Below are 21566 nucleotides of genomic sequence, written 5' to 3'. Positions count from 1 at the left end.
AAATTTGAGGCCCAAAAGGCAAGAAGAAGTGCACCGAATTGAATGGCATTTTGCGCAGATATTGTAGACGTAAAATGAGATAATTGGGTTTCGTATTTTCCTGGAAAAAAGCGGTTGTGTGAGTCACGGACCATTCTAAACCGTTGATTACGAAATATCAAAAGTGCAAATAAGCATACGTCAGAGGTTCCTAAAGAATATGGAGAATGGCAACGAAACTTCGTATAGGGACAATTTGCAAAACAATAAATGAAACATGTTTTAATTTTTGCAGAAAAATTTGTTGGGGGCTAGGCCCCATTCGAAAAAAGTAAATATTACCGTAATAGCGCAAGTAGGAGTGGACCGAAGCAAATGAAATTGTGTGTAGATATTATATAAACCCTATGTAAAATAAGGCCTTTCGTGTTTCTCAAGTGTCACTATCCATTTCACTTCAAATTTCGCACATCAAAAGCAGATTGGAAATAAATCGGCACATGTTTTTGTTTATGCCTAAAAACATTGTAAGGGTTAAAGGTGCCTCCTGAAATACTATAAAATACGCTATAATGTTTGTGCCTGTAGTTGATCTGGCAAATTTGAAGAAATCGGATACTTGTGGAACACGAAAGGCCATATTTTACACATCCAATATCTATATACAATTTCATTCACTTCGGTCCACTCCTCCCGCCACTCAACGCCACAGTCCACTCAACAGTTTTTTTTTTCAGGAAAATACGAAACACGTATTCCCTCATCTTACCTCTACAATATTTGTGCACGTTTCATTCACTTTGGTCCACTTCTTCTTGCCTTTCGGGCGTCAAATTCCAAAATTTTGGACGGGGGTTCTTGCTTCCAAAAACCGTTTTTCCCACGAAAATAATAAAAAACGTATTCGTTTATTTTCTGCCTATTGTCGATACACAAAGTTTTGTTGCATCTCTTCATGTCCTTTATACACATCTGACATACTTGTAGTAGCACTTTTGATATTTCGTGATCAAAGGTTTGGAGGCCCCATCCAACCCTTTTTTCCAGGAAAATACGAAACCCGTATTCCCTCATTTCATGTCTACAATATCTGTGCACAATTTCATTCACTTCGGTTCACTTCTTTTTGCCTTTCGTGCGCAAATTTTTAAAATTTTTGGTGGGAGCGTTTGCCCCCTAAAACCGTTTTTCCGCAGAAAATAAAAAAACGTGTTCGTTTATTTTTTGCGTATTGTCCATACACAAAGTTTCGTTGAAATTCTTCATGTCCTTTACACACATCTGACATACTGTTACTAGCACTTTTGATATTTCGTGATCAAATGCTTGGAGTGGTCCGTGCTTCACCCAACCGTTTTCTCCCGGAAAATACGAAACCCGTATCCTCATTCTACGTCTACAATATCTGTGCACAATTTCATTCACTTCTGATTACTTCTTATTGCCTTTCGGGAGTCAATTTTCAAAATTTGGGTGGGGGCTTTTGGTCCCTAAAACCGTTTTGCCGCAGAAAATAAAAAAGTGTTCGTTTATTTTTTGCGTATTGTTCATACACGAAGTTATGTTGCAATTCTTCATTTCCTTTACACACATTTGACATGCAGTTACTAGCACTTTTGATATTTCATGATCAAAGATTTGGAGGGTTCCGTGATCCACCTAACCCCTTTTTCCAGAAAAATACCAAACCCGTATTCCCTCATTTTACGTCTGCAATATCTGTGCACAATTTCATTCATTTCGGTTCAGTTGTTCTTCCTTTCGGGTGTCAACTTTCAAAATTTTTGGTTGGGCTTTTGTATTAAACATTTACATTATGTAACTTTTTCTTTTTTTATGAGATTCTTTTTTGGAGAGGAGAGAAATGCTTTCCTCTGATATCTGTTTCTTGCCATCCATCTTGTTTGAACTGCTTAAGTAAGATCATTCTGTAACTTTTGATGTTATCCAACTCCGTCACGATAATAAAATTGTCATTCTTAATAATATGTTTTGTTCTCTTATTTTCAGTTTGCCATACTGATATGTTTGTTACAAAATTGAGGTTTTTTCCAACGCCTTTCGAATTCGCAACGCAGCCAACCGCAGAGCTCTGGGTTGCCTGCTATTGCAGGAAAAGGAGAATTGCAGATAGTAATGCGTTTTTGGAAGCGTGTATACCATTAAAATTTAAGTTGATTCTGGAATACATTATGAAATAAATCAAAGATAGCGACCAGAAACTTGAGCTGAATGGCAGTCACTAGTTTGTGCTTAGATTATTTCCCAGATACATACACTCATGTACAAAATGATTGTTGCATATCTATAACTGTCTTTTTGTAAGAATATAATTTGATAAGGATTTTGCAGGGTCCTTTAGTACTGATACTATGTGTATAATCGGGAAATGTATATTTGTGGTAAATTTCATAGGAAAAGAATTATTTATAAATACGAAAATTATAATGAGTATTACAAAATGTTGCTAAATGGACAAGAAACTTTTATTTTCTTTTTACTGTTCTTATTTACTACTCTTTTGACATGAAATTTGAAATATACATGTCTTTGCCGATTATACACATACTGACATTATAAGAAATACCGGGTGAATTCGTTATCAAATTTTATTCCTACAACAGCATACTTATAGAGATGCGATAATAATTTTAAAGTTCAGGCTTTTAGATCCCCTTGCTATTCTTACCTGGTTTGTAAATCGAGTATAGTTGTTTATTGGATCAACTATATGCTATAGACGTTATATCTCTTTGGTTTTCTTCTCTCTACCTCATCTCTGGAAAAGAATGTTGCGACAACATAATCGGTTTTCACAAATAAAAATATCTACATTGTCACTGATACATATTGTGGTGCAACGTATGAGATAAGAAATCGAAAAACTGAGAATCCAAGTCTTTTTAGAGATGATATCACACTGAAGCTGTGAATATAACCTTAACTAGGTAGATTAACTCGTTACCTCTTTACTCAAATTAACAAATATAAGACAAATTCCTAAGCAACCTGCCTTCTTATACGTAAGAGTAGTCATAAATTCTGCTAGGTGATGAGTGGTAAGGTACTTTTAATCGTAAGGATACATCGAATTATTGGTAATATTACTAGAAGTAAAACTACAGACTTCGGTTTGTGTTTAAAATTCATTCACTTTTAATATTTGGATGTCCACTGGAAACTTCTTGATCCATCTTTGATAATTCCTCGTAGGTTCCATCTCCTGCTCTATGCGCCAATTGCTTGACTCTGTCAGGTGACACACTTTTACAATCATATGCTAAACCAAGCCACACACACAAATCAATGAATGCTGCAGTAATATTGGTGCCGTACTTTCCAAATTCGTCTGTCTTGTAGTCCATGGGAAATGCGTGATGATAGTTGTGCCATCCTTCACCAAGAGCAATTATGGAAACAAACTTGTTTTGCCTAGGTTCGATGAATCTGTTTAGAAAGAGAATATGAAAAATGTAATTACATAACAATTGCGGAATTGGATAAATCACAGTACAAAGATGTTAATAATACAAATCTTCGGTTCTCGATTCGATTTCAAATGTTCGTAGATTCTAATATTTACAGTATGTTACACACAGATTCATTATATAAGCAAATCAAGTAATGGTATTATATTTTCCTGAATTATAAGTGAATATCGAGCAATTTTCATTGTAATACAATACAATTAAATTCATTCAATTTACATTGAGTTGATAAATTCGTACACAAAATAGGTACAGCTCAAGTTAGGTATAATAACTATAGTACTTAGTGTTTACCATACGAGCAGTGTCAGATCCAGGATGGTCTGAGGGGGGGGGGTGCACCAATAACTACCAAAATAACCAATCACACTGAAACTCTTCAAAGTGACATGTCACAATATTCTTTACAACTGACAACGCAGATACATAGAACGGAGAGGAGGGGAATATTTTAAAGAGGGTCGTAAATGTTATGCAGGAAAAAAAGTTCTCTCCTCCTAGTTTCTGCTTTCTTCTCTGCTTGATAAATGCAATATTGTTTTGCTTGGCGAATCTTTTTCCTTCAACCTGTTGAAAATTGACTTAAACTATTGCTTTCGCAAAGCTCTGTATCTTTTAAGCACCAAACGGAACCATGATGGCAGAAAGTTTCGGAAAGTGTGGCTATTTTCACTGCTAGCTTCTCATTTTAGCTAGTGTATATTTACAACGAAGAGGGGGGGATGCACGTGCACCTTTGCACCCCCCTACATCCGGCCCTACACACGAGTACGTTTTTCTGATGGTTCTGGCCTGTTCTGATTCTGGCCTGTTAGTCGCATGTGATTTTTGTCCCAAGAGGCCACTTTCATATACAGGGTGTTTCAAAACAACATCGATAACGTTTGGGAGTTGATTAGACAAAAAGGTAAGACAAAAAGTATAGATCAACCTTGATGCACAAATGCTTCCTTTCGGAGTTACAGGCTGCCGAAAACATGAAAAACTTTAAAGGTCCATAGCTCCAAAACTATGGAACGTACCGTGGTCAGGTCAAGACTTCACTTAGGAACTAGTATGTGTCCTATCCTAATATCTAAGTTTCAGAATCCTGCGGTACTTCTGGAACACTTTTTATAGAGGGAGTTGGTGACTACTTCAAGTTATATACCCGCAGCCAACCTTCCTGTATAAAAATTATTGCGTGAGTACCTTAGGATTCTGAAACATGTGTTTTTGGATAATTCACACACTAGTTCCTAAGTGAAGTATTGACTCGACTACGGTAGGTCACATAGCTTTGAAGGTATGATCCTTTAAAATTCATTTTTTCATGTTTTCGGCATCCTATAACCCCGAAAGGAAGCATTTGTGCTCCCAAGTTGGTCTATACTTTTTTGTATTATCTTGGTGTGAGGAATCACCTCCCAAACGTTGTCGGTGTTGTTTTGAAACACCCTCTATAATTGCTATAGTTGTTGTTAGTGCCTTGTCCGAGGCGGTAAGACTCATACGATCCCAATTCAAGGGGGACATATTATTACCATCACAATCCATCATTTTCATTAAATTCCATTAAAATTTTATAAATATTAAGTGTAGACTTAGATTATCCGCCATTGTGAGTAAAACTTTTATATTAAAAGGCTGATTCAGAGGGCTTAATCAGTGATGTATCTAGGAGGTAGATCCCGGTCATCTGTCCTTTCCGCTTCCTCCGAAATTTCTACTTCTTTGTAAATTAAATGTAGCTTTAGAGGTAATTTTACAAACGTTACATGTAAGTTATACTCATGTTGAATTTAGACACCTCCTGAAATATCTTCCTCCGTACGTGGCTGGTCTTAATTCAAACTTTATTAGCACCGGCTTAGTAAATTGCTTATTACGATTGAGCATTGACGATTGCTTATTAAGCATTGACGATTGCTTATTACGATTACGATTGCAGTCTCGGGTTAGCATCCGGGGTTTTCTTACGAGTGGATTCCACTTTAAATTGTAGTAGCTTCGAACTCAGGAATATCTCAAATCAAAGTTAAAATTGAACAGGGTTTCACATTGTTGTTCAACAATACTTTGTACTGTTAAAAGCAGTACTTTTTCTTCAATCCGAGGTACCTGATTTACTGCATCCTTTTTATCTTTTAATAGTGTTCTATGGTTCTATGCTCGCAAAGAAAAGTAGTTCTCTTTCTCTCTCTATCATTTCAAAGGCTGGGCCTGAATCAGAAGTGAATATTTCAACATCTTCAGTTGAAAGCTTGAATATTGAAAGTTTAGATTGTCACAATCCTAGTTCAGAAACTGGTTTAAGTTTGTCAACTGATGAGGAAAGTACATCAAAGAAACGAGAAACTAGACTCAAGAGAAGAAAGAACAGACTTATTGTAATATGAGATCTCAGCAAGATCCTAGACCAGGGCTCAAAATTTCCGGTCGCCAGGTTGCCATTGGCGACTAGAAATTTAGATCTGCCGATCAGTTTACATGTACATGAATTGTCCAATTCAGAATTGATTATCCTGAATCTAATTGTCTGATTTTGAAATTGTATGCCCTGATGTAATCTCTTTCTTTCAAACCAAAGGCCGTGAGAGGAAAGGGGCCCCTCAGTATCTCTTACAATTTGTACGTGAGAGATACTGGCGACCATCATTTTTGGATTGGCGAGTTCATCTGACTTCGAAATTTTGTCCTACACCAAGAGAAGGAGGACAGCTAATGAGATAGAAAGAGATTGTAGCAAATGGGTAAGAAATATTAGACAAAATTTCAAAACGCAAATTAAGAAGCATATCAATGCTAGGAGTAAAGCAGTAAAAGCCAGACTAATGAAGTCAGATTGTTCTTGTAGAAAGTCAGTTGGGAAATTTTTACTGAAGACAGGAGGACGAGAATTTTTCTTGCTTTTACAAATTAGATGTCGACAATCTACAGAAGAATAATCTACAAAATAACTTTTAAAGAAAGTTTAACCTATTAATTTGGAGCTAAACAAAAAAGTAGGCGTACATTTAGTAGAAAGTAATATCTTCCACATAGTAACTCTGAAGAAGTACCGTATGCCAAATGATGTTCAATAATATTCTATTCTGGGCCGGACTAAGACCATCAGAGGCTCTAAGTTTTTTTTTTTTTTTTTTTTTTAATGGTGCTAACATATAAATTTAGCTCAAATGTAAACAATAATAAACCAGAAAACAAAATTTTATTTAAGGAATTTAAACAAAACTCTGAGGGAAGAACTTGTACTGATAGTATTTGAGAACAAGATTTTGAGACGAATATTCGGACCAAGAGGAACGGGAATGGGAGTAACGAAAACTTCATAAAGAGGAACTACTTCATTTATACCGTTCACCAAACATTGTTAGGGTCATCAACTCTAGGAGGCTCAGGTGGGCAGTTCATGTAGCCAGAATGAAAGAAAGTAGGAACGCTTTCAAAGTTTTAACAGTAAATCCAATTGGAAAATGACCATTAGAAACACCTAGGTGCAGATGGGAGAACAATATTAAGATGGAGCTCGCAGCACAAATAGGGATGCAAACTAGAAATTGGATCCAGTTGGATAAGGGTAGAAGTCAGTGGAGAACTTTCGTGAACAAGGCATTGAACCTCCGGGTTACATAGGCCATAGACTTAATTAGTTAACATTTTTTTATCTCATACTTGTTTTTCCAGATATTTTACAATCTCAAATTAAAAACCTCATCATATTTCTGTTCAGACAATATCTAGCCTACATATTTGAAACCACTTATTCTACGATAAGAACCGTCTAAGGATTTGTTTGTGCAGGAAGAAAGTACAATTTTCCTCCTAACTATTTTCCTCGAAAAACCGATAATTTGTAATAAAAAAAAAAACGGAATTTCCTCTTTCTCCTTTAATAAGCAAAACCCCACACGGTTCAAATCAAGGATATTTTTCAGGATAGATTGCAGACATAAAAATAAAGATCTCCAGAAAGTTACACTTTCTGCAGAAGGTTTTCAAAGTATTTCCCATTTTTGACTAAATTTCCTGGTCTAGAAATGTCTATAGTTCCTTCGTATTAAATAAAAATTTCATTACAAGGAAGCATAGTTAAAATTTCACTTATAAATTTTATATTTTAAGCAGAAAATACTGTAGCTATATAATTTTCATGGCAATCGCATATTATAGGAAAACATTGTTATAATCAAAACATAACTTGTAAGGAAACTATATGTGTAAACTTTTAAGAAAGAGCCAATTACACTGTATCTTTTATAAAACTTGATGATTTTCGGGATCAAAAGAGCCAATATCAAGAAATATCTCGAAGACAAGTTAAGAAATCGTCATGAAACTGTAATTATCCGATAAGACATCGGTATTCTGGTCAATGGTGAAAGCATAAATTTCTATTTGCGAGCATATTTGCAATACATTTTAAAAATTAAAAGAAATTTCAAATACGCTTTTCCGCAAATCGTATTTAAAAAAAAAAAAATTGGCAATTTGAGATCCAAGACACAGAGTAATGAGACACTACGTTCGAAAGAGGGAGTCTGGGACATGCTGAAGATACATGTAGATATAGGAAGGAGGTCATATACACATGTACGAGGGTTGTACTGAAAGTTTCCGGAATCACGTACTGGGAATAATGAAATCTGTTAGATTTTGTTGTAGTTATAAACTGTCATCTTTGTTCACTCTAAATTCAAAACCGTATGTAACTTGGAATCTTTGTCGTTGCAGGGCACCGATTTGAAATGAGGTGATCGTGATCAAAAATGGACCTGACGAAAGAGCACTTGCGTGCCACGATTTATTACGATTTTCGCCAAGGGTTAAGACAGCAAGAGTGTGTTCGTCGGATGACTGCTACTTTTCCTGGTGAAGCTCCATTCTAGACGACAATTTACAGCGGTTTCAGGAATTCAAATGTGGTCGGTTAAGCCTGAGTGATGATCGTACAGGTCGTCCATCGACAGCCATTGTGCCCAAAATCATTGAAGCTCTTCGTGAATTAATTAACACTGATCGACATGTGACTTATCGTGAAATTCAGCGGGCCTTAGGCATGAGCCAAATACAAACAATGTTGCAATATATTGTCGACAACGAGACGACAATATATTTTTATAACGAGACAGCCTTAATGTCGTGAGCACCAATATAAGTATATACAGTAGTTCTTACCATCACGGCTGAGATATGCACAGTCGAATATTTGAGCTCAAGCAGAAGCCTAACCCGGGTAGTGATATTAATCAGCTCGGCTCGGTTCAACTGTGCTAACAGCTCGAGCCAGCTCGGTTGGGATGAGCCACCTAGTCGGTTCGACTTGGCCCAGGCTAGCCATTGGCTCGAGCGGCTCGGTTCGGCTCGTTAATGAATGAGTTGTGAGCTGATCTAGCCTCTTAGCTAAACCCGGGCCGAGCATTTTTGAACCTATTTGACCGCTGCCTTATAACTTTTAACAATTTTTGGCTCGAGCCCGAATACTTGCTCCTCCGGTACTCAAACCCAAAATCTTGTGAATGATGTCCTTGCCTCCTGTAAACTTCTTGACGACCGAGGTCAGCAGTTAACTAGTAAAGAAATAATATAATTCTGAGTATCAGATATTTTTATACATGTTGTTCTATTATTATTATTATTTGTATCATTGATAATAATGACATTATGTAGAGAAAAACTAAAAAAAAAAAAATCGTTTCAGAGCCTGCATCGGATATCTCTTTACTTATAAAATGTTATTGTAGCGTTTGTTTTCATGAGTTTTTTTTTTCTGGACGGCATTCAACAAAGTTATAAAGATAGAGTTGTCCCTCTGCTGGGACATCGTAGGTTGCAAGAGGGTGTTGCAGCTTCCCCAATCTCTTTCCAACGGCATAAGCCAAGATGCCAGTTTGCTGTAATTCAATTTAATTCAATTCCGTTTGGTACCTGTCTCCTCGCCTTTGATGATGACGTTAGCGCTGTGGTGGGTGGGGATTGAATTTGTGTGTGAATCTTAATCCCTCATATGCTCGTCCGTTCCACTTGAAACTACATACAGGAATGGTCCATTTTAGGTATCCAGTGGCGGACTGGACATAAAGGGCCCAGACGGGAATTAATCATGAGAGGTCCTCTTTTTCCACATATACAGGGGGATTTAGGGGTTCTCACGATTAATCCTCGAATTTAGGGGGTGCACGTGCAACCCACCAGAGATGGAGTGAGTCAGTGGGTCAGTGGGTCATTGGGCCAAGTGGGTCAAGTTTTCTGGGTGGGTCAGTGAGTCGTGGGTCAACAGCATGTCACCCACTGTGACCCACCACCCACCGTGACCCACTGCGACCCACCACCCACCGTGACCCACTGCGACCCACCACCCACCATGACCCACTGTGACACACCACCCACCGTGATCCACTGCGACCCACCATCCACCATGACCCACTGCGACCCACCACCCACCGTGACCCACTGCGACAAACCGACTCGGTATGATCTACCGACTCACTCTGCTCATTGCATTGTAGACAGTATCTTCTGAAGACTGGTAAACTTGTCTTCGTTTTACTTTCAAGACCTTCATTTCCCTTCCTTTTCCATTTGTTTCTGTCTACTTACCTGAGGTGAGTATATCTAACCAAGTGAAAAATGAACTTCAAGCACTTTTGGATATTGATATTTTTAATTGTAATAATAGCAATAGGACTTATACTACTACTTGGCTTTCGAGACCTGTGAGTTTTTAGAGGAGCTAACTACTGGAAAAATACATTTTTGGATCACTGTAATATATAAATTATTATATAAAAAATTGAATGTAACTATAGGTGCCTGATCATCACGGTCAAATTGCAAAGTCAAATGAAATTACTTTTGGTATATAGTTAGGCCTTAATCCAAACTGGGATGTTATATTGCTTTTATTATAATGCATAATATCCTAAGGAGGTAGTGAGAATCTGAATTTTTGAGAAAAAATTGAGTATCTCGCAAACCGTTAAACTTACGGAGCTGAAATTCAGTGTATTAACTCGTTATTGAAAATAAACAGAATGTGTCCTAGCATTTTTTAAAATTCTCCTTTATGTGGGGGGGGGGACTTTCTATATATGGAAAATTGATAGTGAGTTGGTTTGTAAAAATGATCGAAAACGATCGATATTATTTAAGAAAAAAAATCAAACAAAAAATACAGTGCTTGGCTTCATATACCCATTGCTTTCTACTATAATAATTGCTGAAGGTTATGTGGAGCGTTTACACCACAGAGCAATCAACCCATAAAGTTGTGAGAAAAATAGGCATACAATTTGTACTGTAAGCTTAATTACACGGAAATTTTAAGTTTGGATTGTACGCATAATTATATGAAAAGTTTTACACTTTTTTTCCCCTTTACGTTGGTCTACTTACCTTGATTTGGAACTTTTAAATTTCATTCTTTTTCCACTGAAAAGTATTGATAATTCAAAATTATGATAATTTAATTTGGCCCATGGCAAACAGCAGTGTGGTAATTGAAGGGGAAAAAGAAGGGAAATTCCCATTCACCTCTGAACACTTTCCAGGAACCTCGTTCCCTTTCGCTTTCTAGACGGGGTAGGGAACTTGGTAATGGCATTAAACCTACATGTGTAATTACAAAAATTAAATTTATAAACAAATAAGAAATCATCAGTTTATCAGGCTTTAATTGATAATTTATTCATAAGATTCCCTATCGAAGGCGTGGTAGATGAAGTTTCTGTTCTCCATGAATCGACATTGCCAACTGACATGGTCGATATGGAAAAGATGTATGGTGATAGAGAGACGATACTTTTTGCTGAGTATTTCAAAACTTACCAAGAAAAATCGTTATCAGACTTAAGTCTAACAAGCAGATTGTCGATGAAGAGTTGCAGAAATCGGGTAGAAGTATTATCAATTTCCAGGACAGAGTGCGAACGAGGAATTCCCCTTATGAATTTACAGATGACTGATATTAGAAATAGACTAAGTGCTCAAACATTATCTAACTTGTTGTTCATCAATGTTAATGGCCCACCGCTAGACAAGCTCGAAAAAGACGAGCTAGTTATTTCTTGTCTGAAGGATGGAATCATTCCGCTGCGGATGATTTACCACGAAAAAGTTACCAACAGGAAATAAACCCGATTTCAGATTTGTTTTAAGGTGGAAAATTACGAATTATGGAAAACGTATACTTGTATTACTAATGGCTTATTTGTGTTATTCAACTTTGTACCTAATTTTTAGTAAGTCTCTTCTTTGCTTTAGGTAAACTACTTTGAATAAATATTCATAATAATTGTAATTATGCATATTTGTAACTTAAATTTAACATGGTGTTTTAGTGATTACACAAATTACAATTATGAGCATACTTTATGGAGATGCTCTCACATAGGGTACCCGAGCACCTTTATACCCTATGAACAACTGATTTTTCAAGTCTTTTGTGAGAAAAATACTGTGAACTGAGAAACCATAACCTTTTCCATATTTTACAGGGGTATTTTCCTGCGAATAGAAGTTTCTTTTGGAATGCGCTCAGAAATTAACACTTGCAGAATACTCTCTTAGTACAACTTTTTTTTTTGCACACACTAATTTCCCCAACCTCGAACTGTTTTAATTTCCTCTTTGACAAACACTTTACCATTTTATATCGTAAAGGTCAGATCCACCGTTATTGTAACAGAATGGTGCTTGAGCGATTGAGTAGAAATTCAAACTCCGATTAGTAACAATGTCAGTCTTGTTTTATTACAAGTGTAAACAATTTAGTCAGTACAGAAGAGGCCGTGGATCGTGTTCAGAGTTGATGACGATGGATTTTGGTGAGTCAGAGTAGGTCACAGTGGATGACAGTGGTTCATGGTGGGTGGTGGGTCACGGTGGGTCAGAGTGGGTGGTGGGTCAGAGTGGGTCACGGTGGGTGGTGGGTCGTGGGTCACGGTTTGTGGTGGGTCAAGTTTTCATTGACCCACGCCAACTCTGCATCCCACTTCGATGTAAATATACACTACTTAAAATGAGAAGCTGCTAGCAACATTTTCCAAAATTTCTGCCGTCATGCAATTCTGATAATTCTTTTGCATGATACATGATGCATCTTTTTCATGATGCAGTATCCATCATTTTTCAGGTGTCCATGATGAAATTATACCGATACAAAGCGGGCATGTCTCAGATGGTAAAGTGTTGATTTTCGATTAGAAAATTTGGGAAGAGCCCCGGCTACTCTTCAGGGCCCCGTAATCAGGTGTTGAGTAACTTCATATAGCTGTATTCAATATATCTAAATATGACGTTATGGCAGTTCTACCCTTCGGGATTCATTATTTTTAATATTAAACTTCGTCTGCCAAAATGAAGTCAGTTGTTATTACTACATACCGTCCCCCTTCCTTTTCAAATCGACTTTTACTCCTGCGTACATGTATATAACATATAGCTGAGGAATGTAACATAAGTATATGCATGTAATATACGGAAAACTATTAGATGTCAGACATCGTGCAACGGCATGATGTAACATCTAAGGGAAGTGCATTGTAGCATATGGACAACGTATGCTCCATACCATAGCCGTACTGGCCAGGCGTGAAACCGGGAAATTTTTCGGTGGGCCCTGGACGGTGAATTTTTTAGTGGGCTCTCTGCCTCGTATCGTAAGTAGCGGTATATGCACAAAAAGGCACACGTCACGCACTCCTTGCATACAGGAATAACGGAATGGAGGATAAGACCTCGAATACCGGCAATATATTAAGCTAATCCCAGCCCATGACGGTGCGAAAACAGCCTTTCACATTTTTCGTATTTCAATCTTTGAAAGATTCCTGATTTCCCACTGTGTTCTATAATTTTGCTAATATTGAAGCATTCAGCTAAATTGAAACCTCAAATGATCCTATAACTTGAAACTAAATAATATACGATAACACTGGTCGGCAAAATGGAACTTTTTTTTCGCTCCCACGAACGAAAATAGGTGATTCCTATAGGTTTCGAGCTCCTGAGTTCGAATCCGTAACCTGTTTTTCTCCAGGACGTACCAGTTTTCACGGAGGAAGGGGGGTGTTTCAATATCCGCCCAAAGATGCTATTCTCCACCCATAATAATTTGCACGTTATAATTTAAATATCAATATAAATTATGCAGTTAAAATTGCATAAAAAGTTAAAGTTTAACATTTACGTGTCACTTGGTTTTCCTACTCCTCTTGTAATTACTGCAGGGTGTCTCGCGTGTCACATTCCAACAGAAGTCGGCCAACATATTCACACTCCATTTACCACTGTAGCGTCTCTCCATGATAGCTATTTGCTGGTGAAACCTTTCCCCGTGTTCGTCAGAGACCTCCTCCAAGCTGTACATTTCAGGTAAGAAGTCCAGGTGGCAATGTAGGAAGTGTAACTTTAGGGACATATTACATCCCATGTTACGAAATGAAGTAATTAACCTCCACACACACAATGTCTTTGTAATCAGGTGACTTATGATTCCCTAGAAAGTTATTGCACACTTTTCGAAAGGCCTCCCAAGCCTCACTTTCTACTTCATTAAGCTTAGAAGAAAATGTAATCTGATTAAAAACGTCTCTGATTTGAGGTCCCGTAAAAACACCTTCTTTCACCTTCGCCTCGCTGAGCCTTCGGAATAGTTCTCTGAGATAATTAAATGCTTCACCATCCCGGTTGAGGGCCTTGACGAAGACCTTCATGAGCCCTAATTTGATATGAAGGGGTGGTAAGAATATTTTCTCCGGATCCACAAGACGTTCATTAGCCACGTCCATCTCCCCTGGGACCAGTTGCTTCCTTGGCGGCCATTTTGTGATGGTGTACTGATTTTGTCGACTCGAGTCGAGTTGAGTTGGAGGAAATTTTTCGAGTCGAGTTTCAAAGAAAACTTGCTCGAACTCGCTCGTGCCCATCCCTCCCACACAATTTAACTTAATCACAAAAAATCGCCCGTGTGAAGTGGTGCAGAGTTATAACGAAACGGTTCGAGTCTAGATAATCTAATTTGATGTTTAACATCATAATAGGTGATAAAACGTGGATTTATGAATACTAACCGAAAATAAACGACAATCTGTGGTGTGAGTGTTCTGCGATGAACCTAAACCAACCAAAGTTGTATGTGTACGCAATGTCTCCAATCAAATGATAACATCATTTTTTCATAAATCAGGTCATATTGCAACTATCCCATTGGAAAATCGTAGAACAGTCAATGCAGAACGGTGCACAACCTTATGTCTACCAGAAGTATTGAATGTGAACAAACAGTCCAACCTCAAGCGTCGAACACAGCAGCTGCCACAAGTTATTTTCTGGACCAGAAAAACGTTGATGTCATGACATATCCGGCTTATTCCCCTGATTTAGCCCCCAGTGATTTCTTTTTGTTCCCAACAATCAAGAACAAGTTGCGTGGGAAGAGCTTTTGCACTACAGAATCTATCGAGGCATACAAACTGTATGTTTCACAGTTACCAACTTCGGACTAGAGTAACTGTTTCAAAATATGGTTCTATCGTATCAAACAATGCATTGCTGCATAGGGGAAGTACTTTGAAAACCAATAAAGAGTTGCTGTACTTTGATGTTCTTGCGTTCTGTCATTTTCCCGAAACTTTCAGTGCAAAGCTCGTAAATATATATATATATACATATACATATATATATATATATATATATATATATATATATATATATATATATATATATATATATATATATATATATATATATATATATATATATATATATATATATATAAAGAGAGAGAGAGAGAGAGAGAGAGATAGATATAGATATATTTCAGTGTGAGAGAGGGGGGTAAGACAAACCTCAAGGCTTCTCCTTCGGTTTCAAATGTAACACTTTGAAATCGAATGAAGATCTTAGAAACATTCTCTAGTACAGTAGATCTCAACCTAATTCCTACCACGACCCCCATTTTATCACATCATCTTGCCAGCGACCCCCTTATGATTTCTGGTTTACAATAAGCTTGTTTGGGATTTTAAATATACCTATTGCGGAGATCTCACGACATCCATCTATTTTCATAATAGTAGAATCCATTTCTTGTATCTAGTGGATAAAATAACAATAATATATTCCCTACGATGAAAGTGCTGATTGAAGATATATATTAAACCGCTTCATTGAAGAGGCCAACAAAGTAGCTGATCTAAGCCCACAACTTCTTGACCAACTAATAGAATTATTGTGCGACATGTCCTTGCAACTTGCTTTCTGTAACAAAGACTTGGACAAGTTCTGGCTGAAAGAGGAGAGAAGAATATCTTAGTCTGGTATCTGCTGCTTTAAAAGTAATAATTCCATTTGCTTCATCGTATCTTTGCGAAAGTGGTTTTATTTATTTATTTATTTTTCATTTTAAGCATTAAGACAAGGATAAGAAATCGCTTACCAGTTAAGAATGACTTGATAATATACGTCAGGAAGATTGAACCGAGAATTCCACATTATTGAAATCACACCATGCTCAGGTATCTCATTAGCTTTCAATTTTAACTGTATTTCACCATGCAGGATTTGTTGCATTTGTGTTTATCTGATATTTCAATATGCAGTTCTCATTAGTTTCATAAAGTACCTCTTTTATTTAAATTGATTTTTAAACAACTCTGCACCTGTTCGAAATGGTTAGTACATCATTTTTTTTTTTTTTTTTTTTTTTTGCTGTTCTTAACAGTATGTATAAGAATAAAAATATGCCTGTCAGAACAAAATTCAAAATAATGTTTAAAAATATTTTCCTGTATTAGATTCTAATTATATTTATCTCTTCCGCTTATCATTGCGACCCTCATGAAACCCTCTCGCGACCCCTAGAGGTTACGACTCTATTATAAGCAATATTTTTGGAACAAACCTAAAATTTGAATTGAACGTCTCATTGAAAGAGAGAAGTCAATGCCACTTTCACATAAACTATTGGTACACTACAAGTGAAGCCATAATAGAAATATCACGTGCCTCTTTACGTAACGATTCTCGCAAAATTTGCGGTTCGGAACGTATCACAAAAATTCAACAACTAATAATGGCTAATTATTACTACTATCACAAACTAAATCACAAATTTAGCTTTACATTGACATAAATTAATACGGAATAAAGACCCATGAGTTATAAAAGAAGTAAATAGAATGGGTCTCTCTGAAAGTAATTATAAGAAGGAAATACTCCTAATCTTTTACCTAATATTTTACATAATCTTCTATTAAGTGAAGTAACATTGTTTCCGAAATGTGATGTTTTATGGAATTTGCTTACTTGTTGTATGGCCTCTGTCCCCACAGGTGTGCAGCACTGTTAACAAAGCAGGTGGCATGCAGGATGAACACGTGGCGGAAGAAGATAGGAACCATTGTAGAAACGATCAGGTCTTCGTTCCAGAGGAAATACGGAACAGCTGCTGGTATCAAGTGATGGCAGACAAATGAACTGATTACGTAATACCTTAAAACGAAAAAAGCTTTTTCTTAATCGAAAATTTTAAGTTTTACATTTAAATGTTAATAATATAACATTTATGTACCTTAACCCCTTGCGTTCCACTGACATCCAGGTGAATGCCGTAAAAAAAAAACTCCGTTGTAAAATAGCAGTGACATCCATGGGGATGTCATGAAAACGTATCCTTTAATTGTTGGATCGTATTAATCTTGGAGATGATGAAATTGTTTAGTGGATGCAAGGCACGAGTTAGTTCTACTATTTCTTCTTAGGTGGCAGCACCAAATATTTTGTCTCAGTACATGACAGCCCTAAGGGAGCATTCAATTACGATACACATGTGCTTGTTTGACAATAACAATTGGCAACTTCGAGATATATTTCGAGAACGGAAAAAGAAGAATTCCGGTCAGTGTTGCCAACCTGAAGAAGCATACAAATAACTTCAGAACGTCAAAATTTCCCTTTTTCAGTCCAAATATTCCACAATGCAATTTTTTTTATCAGTAATGTGAATGCTTTCCTTGCGCGTGCACAATAGCTATGCACTATATAACGGTCTAGGCATTCTTTTAACAATGAATGAAAACCTGGTATTACAGCACTCACATAGGAAAATAATACCTGGAATGCAAAGAGTTAGGTGAATTGAATTGACTTACGGGATAGTGAGTTAAACTACAGGCATTACAAGCAGTATGTGCGTCAAGAGAAACTAAATAACAACAGAAAAAGTAAAATCTGCTACTACGGCTCACATTTTTCTTATGCAGAACATTAATTAATAATAAAACTACTTTTCTAGCACAATAAGAACTATCAACTTCATCAGATTGGCAATAAATGATATACACAATACATTTTAACGCCATAAAAATTAGTTTCTTTCGATTTTCCAGAAAACTGTGCATGATAGTTCCCCTTCAATGATGTCATTTTCTCCCTCTCTACGTGATCTATCGATTAATTATTCTTATCCTTGGTCAATATCATATTAAAATAAAAACTCAAGTTGAAGAGTATATCATAACTTTGGGTTATATCTCATAAACTATATTGTAGCTCTACATATTTATTTCTGTTGAGAACATATACGAGTACTAGTTAATTCCTAATGTTGAATTTAACCGGACAATTTTCTCAAAAACGATTCATGCAATTTTGTTCATATTTCATAAATAAATATTTTGACAATATTGCGTAACTTATTTGTCCTTAAAATGTAGAAGAGGTATTTTATTTTAGGGGTATGAGATTTTTCCGGACGAATTTCTCAGAAACACTCATGCGATTTTGTTCACATTTCATTAATAACTTGACAATTTGGAATAACTGATTTTACCTGAAACGGTCCACGAGGGCACTTTATTTTGGGGCATTTTTTGACGATTTTCTCAAAACTGACTCAGGTTATTTTCTTCGTATTTCATTAACGAATACTTCTTTAATATCCTGACAATATTGCATAACTCATTTTTTTCTTAAAATGACAAGGAGTAGTTTATTCATGGCGTGAATTTTTTCCCGGACGATTTTCGAAAAAATGACAAGGCATTTTGCTCATATTTCATAATTAAAGATTTTATTAACAACTTTATAACATTGTGCAAATTATTGCTTACGAGAAAAATTACAAGAAATAGTCCACTCTTGGGCATAAGTTTCCTTTTGGATTACTTTCCCAGAAACAACACAAGCGGTTTTGGTAACACTTCATAAACAAGAATTTTATTATTATTCTTATAATGTTAATAAATCACTTCCATAAACATATCCACAATGAATATTTTAGTCTTTGGTTGAGTTTTTTGACAGTTTCTTTTTAGTATCACTCATGCGATTTTGATATTTTATAAACACATTAATTAAAAATTCTAACATATGGCATAAGTTTCTTTTTTTATGAGAAACTCTTCAAGGTGTAGTTAATTTTTGGGAATGAGCTTCCCTTCTCTGGAGGTTTCCAAAATGAGCAAAAATACCAGAAACCAATTGGTATTTCACAAGTCTCGTCAATAACTGCAGCATAACACGATTTAGTTTAAGGAACTGGAGCGAGAAAGCTTAGTACGGTGGCCTGTATCTTTTATTTTCTTTTTTACTTATATCTCTTGCTAAGTTTTTCCTCTTCCTGAATTATACCAATGAACATAGCCCTAGAAGTTATTGAATTCTAATAACCAGTTACAGCGTATAATTTCGTGAGCAAAATTTACCTTGGACATGAATAATTGTCCCGTGTAAGATATTATAACGTATGTAATGTTACACGTTAACGTATGCATGTATAATAATAGTGTTAACGTATGCATGTATAATAATAAATATATATATTAGTTATTACGTAAATTAAAGATAGATTGAAGAAACATACACCAATTAGAATGCACATAAATCTATATTTAACGATAATAACGTATTTTAATGCACTATTCAAAATTGTACATCTAACAACTATGGCGACACTCACAATTATATATTAAAACATCTCCTTGACAACGGCTAACAGCACCATAGCAACGCACAAACAAAACGTCTATATCAACCTACTAAATATTTTCTTCTTCTTCTTCTATAGATAGTGCTTGAGCACGGCTGCTCTGATCATAATCGAAATAAACAATATACAACGTTATCCTTGTAATGGAGCGTTTACACTTAGTCGATTTAGTCGCACGACTAAATCGACTCGCTGCATTTGCCACTAAATCGAAGCAACTAGGCCGAATCAGATTGATGGATGTGTTCAATTATTTCAACCACAGAAAATAGAACGTCTTTTAATTCAGTTGCCAGTCGATTAGTCGCCTTCGATCAACAAGCGATTAAGTTGAAGTTCCGTTCACACGATCGATTAAGTTGAAAGTGACGTCAATTCAACTGAATCGAACGCAAATCGACTAAGTGTAAACGCCCCATAATACTGTGAGCTTATTCTTGTCATAATTAAGAGTTTGATTAGTGTATACTTCAGAATCGGTTCCATCTTAATGAATGACGTGATTTTTGTACAGAATACATTTTTAGATTTTGCAATAAAGAAACTTGTTATCGATTTTCTTTTCTAACTACACATGGGGATTCGCACTTACTACAATTTGTTCAGCTCAGCGAAACATATCGATTATTATATGTTTCATCTTCCACCTTTTTCTATTTCATTTTTATAAAGGCCATAGTATTGCAGAATATTCAGTAATTACTGTACGATTGTTCTTGAATATTAGGTTTTAAGTGTACCAAATAGACAGGGTGCTTAAGATCCATTTCGCAATTTTCCAGAAAATATACTTGCTGCTTAGAAACCCACTTCATCATTAACTTCTCTCGTAAATCAGAATCTAAAAATAAAATCGTATTTCTACAACACAGCTCACAAATTAGAATAATTGCAGGAAAAGTCACCTGTAAAGCATCTAGTTTCTTACTTTTACTCGAAACGGCAATAACTTTTGTAATCGGAAGCAAAAAAGATAAAAATCTAAATATTCCATGTGTAACTACCCGTTTCGTTACAGGAGCTTTCTGCCTGAGATGTTACCTCCCAGATGATGTGCACTTTTTTGTTTATGCCATTTAAACTTCATATGTTCTGTTGTATGTACTGTATTTGTTTCTGTTCAATTATGTTCTTCTCCAGGTGTTTCTAATAATAATTTATTGATTTAAGCACATTCTTTATATATTTATGTTGCCATATTCTTTATATTACATTTTAAACTATTAACTTTTGAACTAATCAAACTTATGAATATTATGGAATTCTAACTACCTACGTTACGAACTTATGATTTCTCTAAATTTTTATATATAGTCTGTAGTTTGGTAAAAGATACACAAACATTGGTGAAAATTGAATTGGTATAACCAAATATTGCTAGATATTAAAGTATTATGTTTATAGTAGTTAAGGGCATATATTTGTCACTGCTAAAGTATATGTAAAGACAATGTGATTTTTTACAGAATTTTGTTTTTATAGTACATATGCAATAAATAAATATAGCTGTAAACAATGTGTTTTAGCAGAAATATCACTTACGTCATACTTTTTACTGCTGATAAAAGTTCACTTTTGTCAATTTTCTCAGAAACTACACATCAGAATTTCCATTTAAATATATAATTCTGCAAAAATTGACATGGTCTATCAACTGATATAGGTATTATCTTTTGACAATCTATATGAAAATGCTAGAAAAGTTTATATCCTTTCGACAATGAGATATCGAAAACCACAAGTGTTAGAAACGTGTCCTTTTCGCTGGTCGATTCCAAATTTTGTGTAGATTTGCCACTTGGAATTCGAATTTTCAAGAAAGTTTGTTTTTATTCCTCCATTCCACATTTTTAGGCGTCGTTTTGGCCCTTTTAGTTTAATATTTTAGGTGACTCAGTGATAGAGCGTTCACCTCTGGTGCTTGGAATTCCGGGTTCGATCCCAGCAGGTGGACAAACACCATGTGCGTGGGTTTCCTCGGGGTTCTCCGTTTCCTCCCACTTTCTTCATTCCACCATTTCAATCATTACTCATCATCACCGTTTCCTTTAGCCTAACCGGCATAATCGTGGAACGTAAAACTCAAAGATTTCATTTCAATTATTTTTTAGGTTGATACCCTTGTAAAA

At 35.9% G+C, this 21566-nt stretch overlaps 1 protein-coding gene across 1 annotated transcript in view; it reads right to left on the bottom strand.

The window, feature by feature from the left end:
- Positions 1–3029: 3029 nt before the first annotated feature.
- The window catches only part of LOC145662814 (acyl-CoA desaturase-like), a 61114-nt gene continuing 42577 nt past the window's right edge, over positions 3030–21566 (bottom strand). Inside the window, exons 4-5 of the mRNA XM_081728705.1 lie at positions 16755–16962; positions 3030–3426 (exon numbers count right to left, since the gene is read on the bottom strand). Of these exons, the coding sequence (XP_081584831.1) occupies positions 3126–3426; positions 16755–16962 (509 nt within the window). The 3' untranslated portion in view covers positions 3030–3125. The remainder of the gene's footprint in view (positions 3427–16754; positions 16963–21566) is intronic.

Source organism: Thermobia domestica, chromosome 10 (genome assembly GCF_964235325.1).
Source record: "Thermobia domestica chromosome 10, izTheDome1.hap1.1, whole genome shotgun sequence".
NCBI lineage: Eukaryota > Metazoa > Arthropoda > Insecta > Zygentoma > Lepismatidae > Thermobia > Thermobia domestica.
The sequence above is the reverse complement of the archived record's forward strand: the minus strand, read 5'-3'. Positions and strand labels throughout refer to the sequence as shown.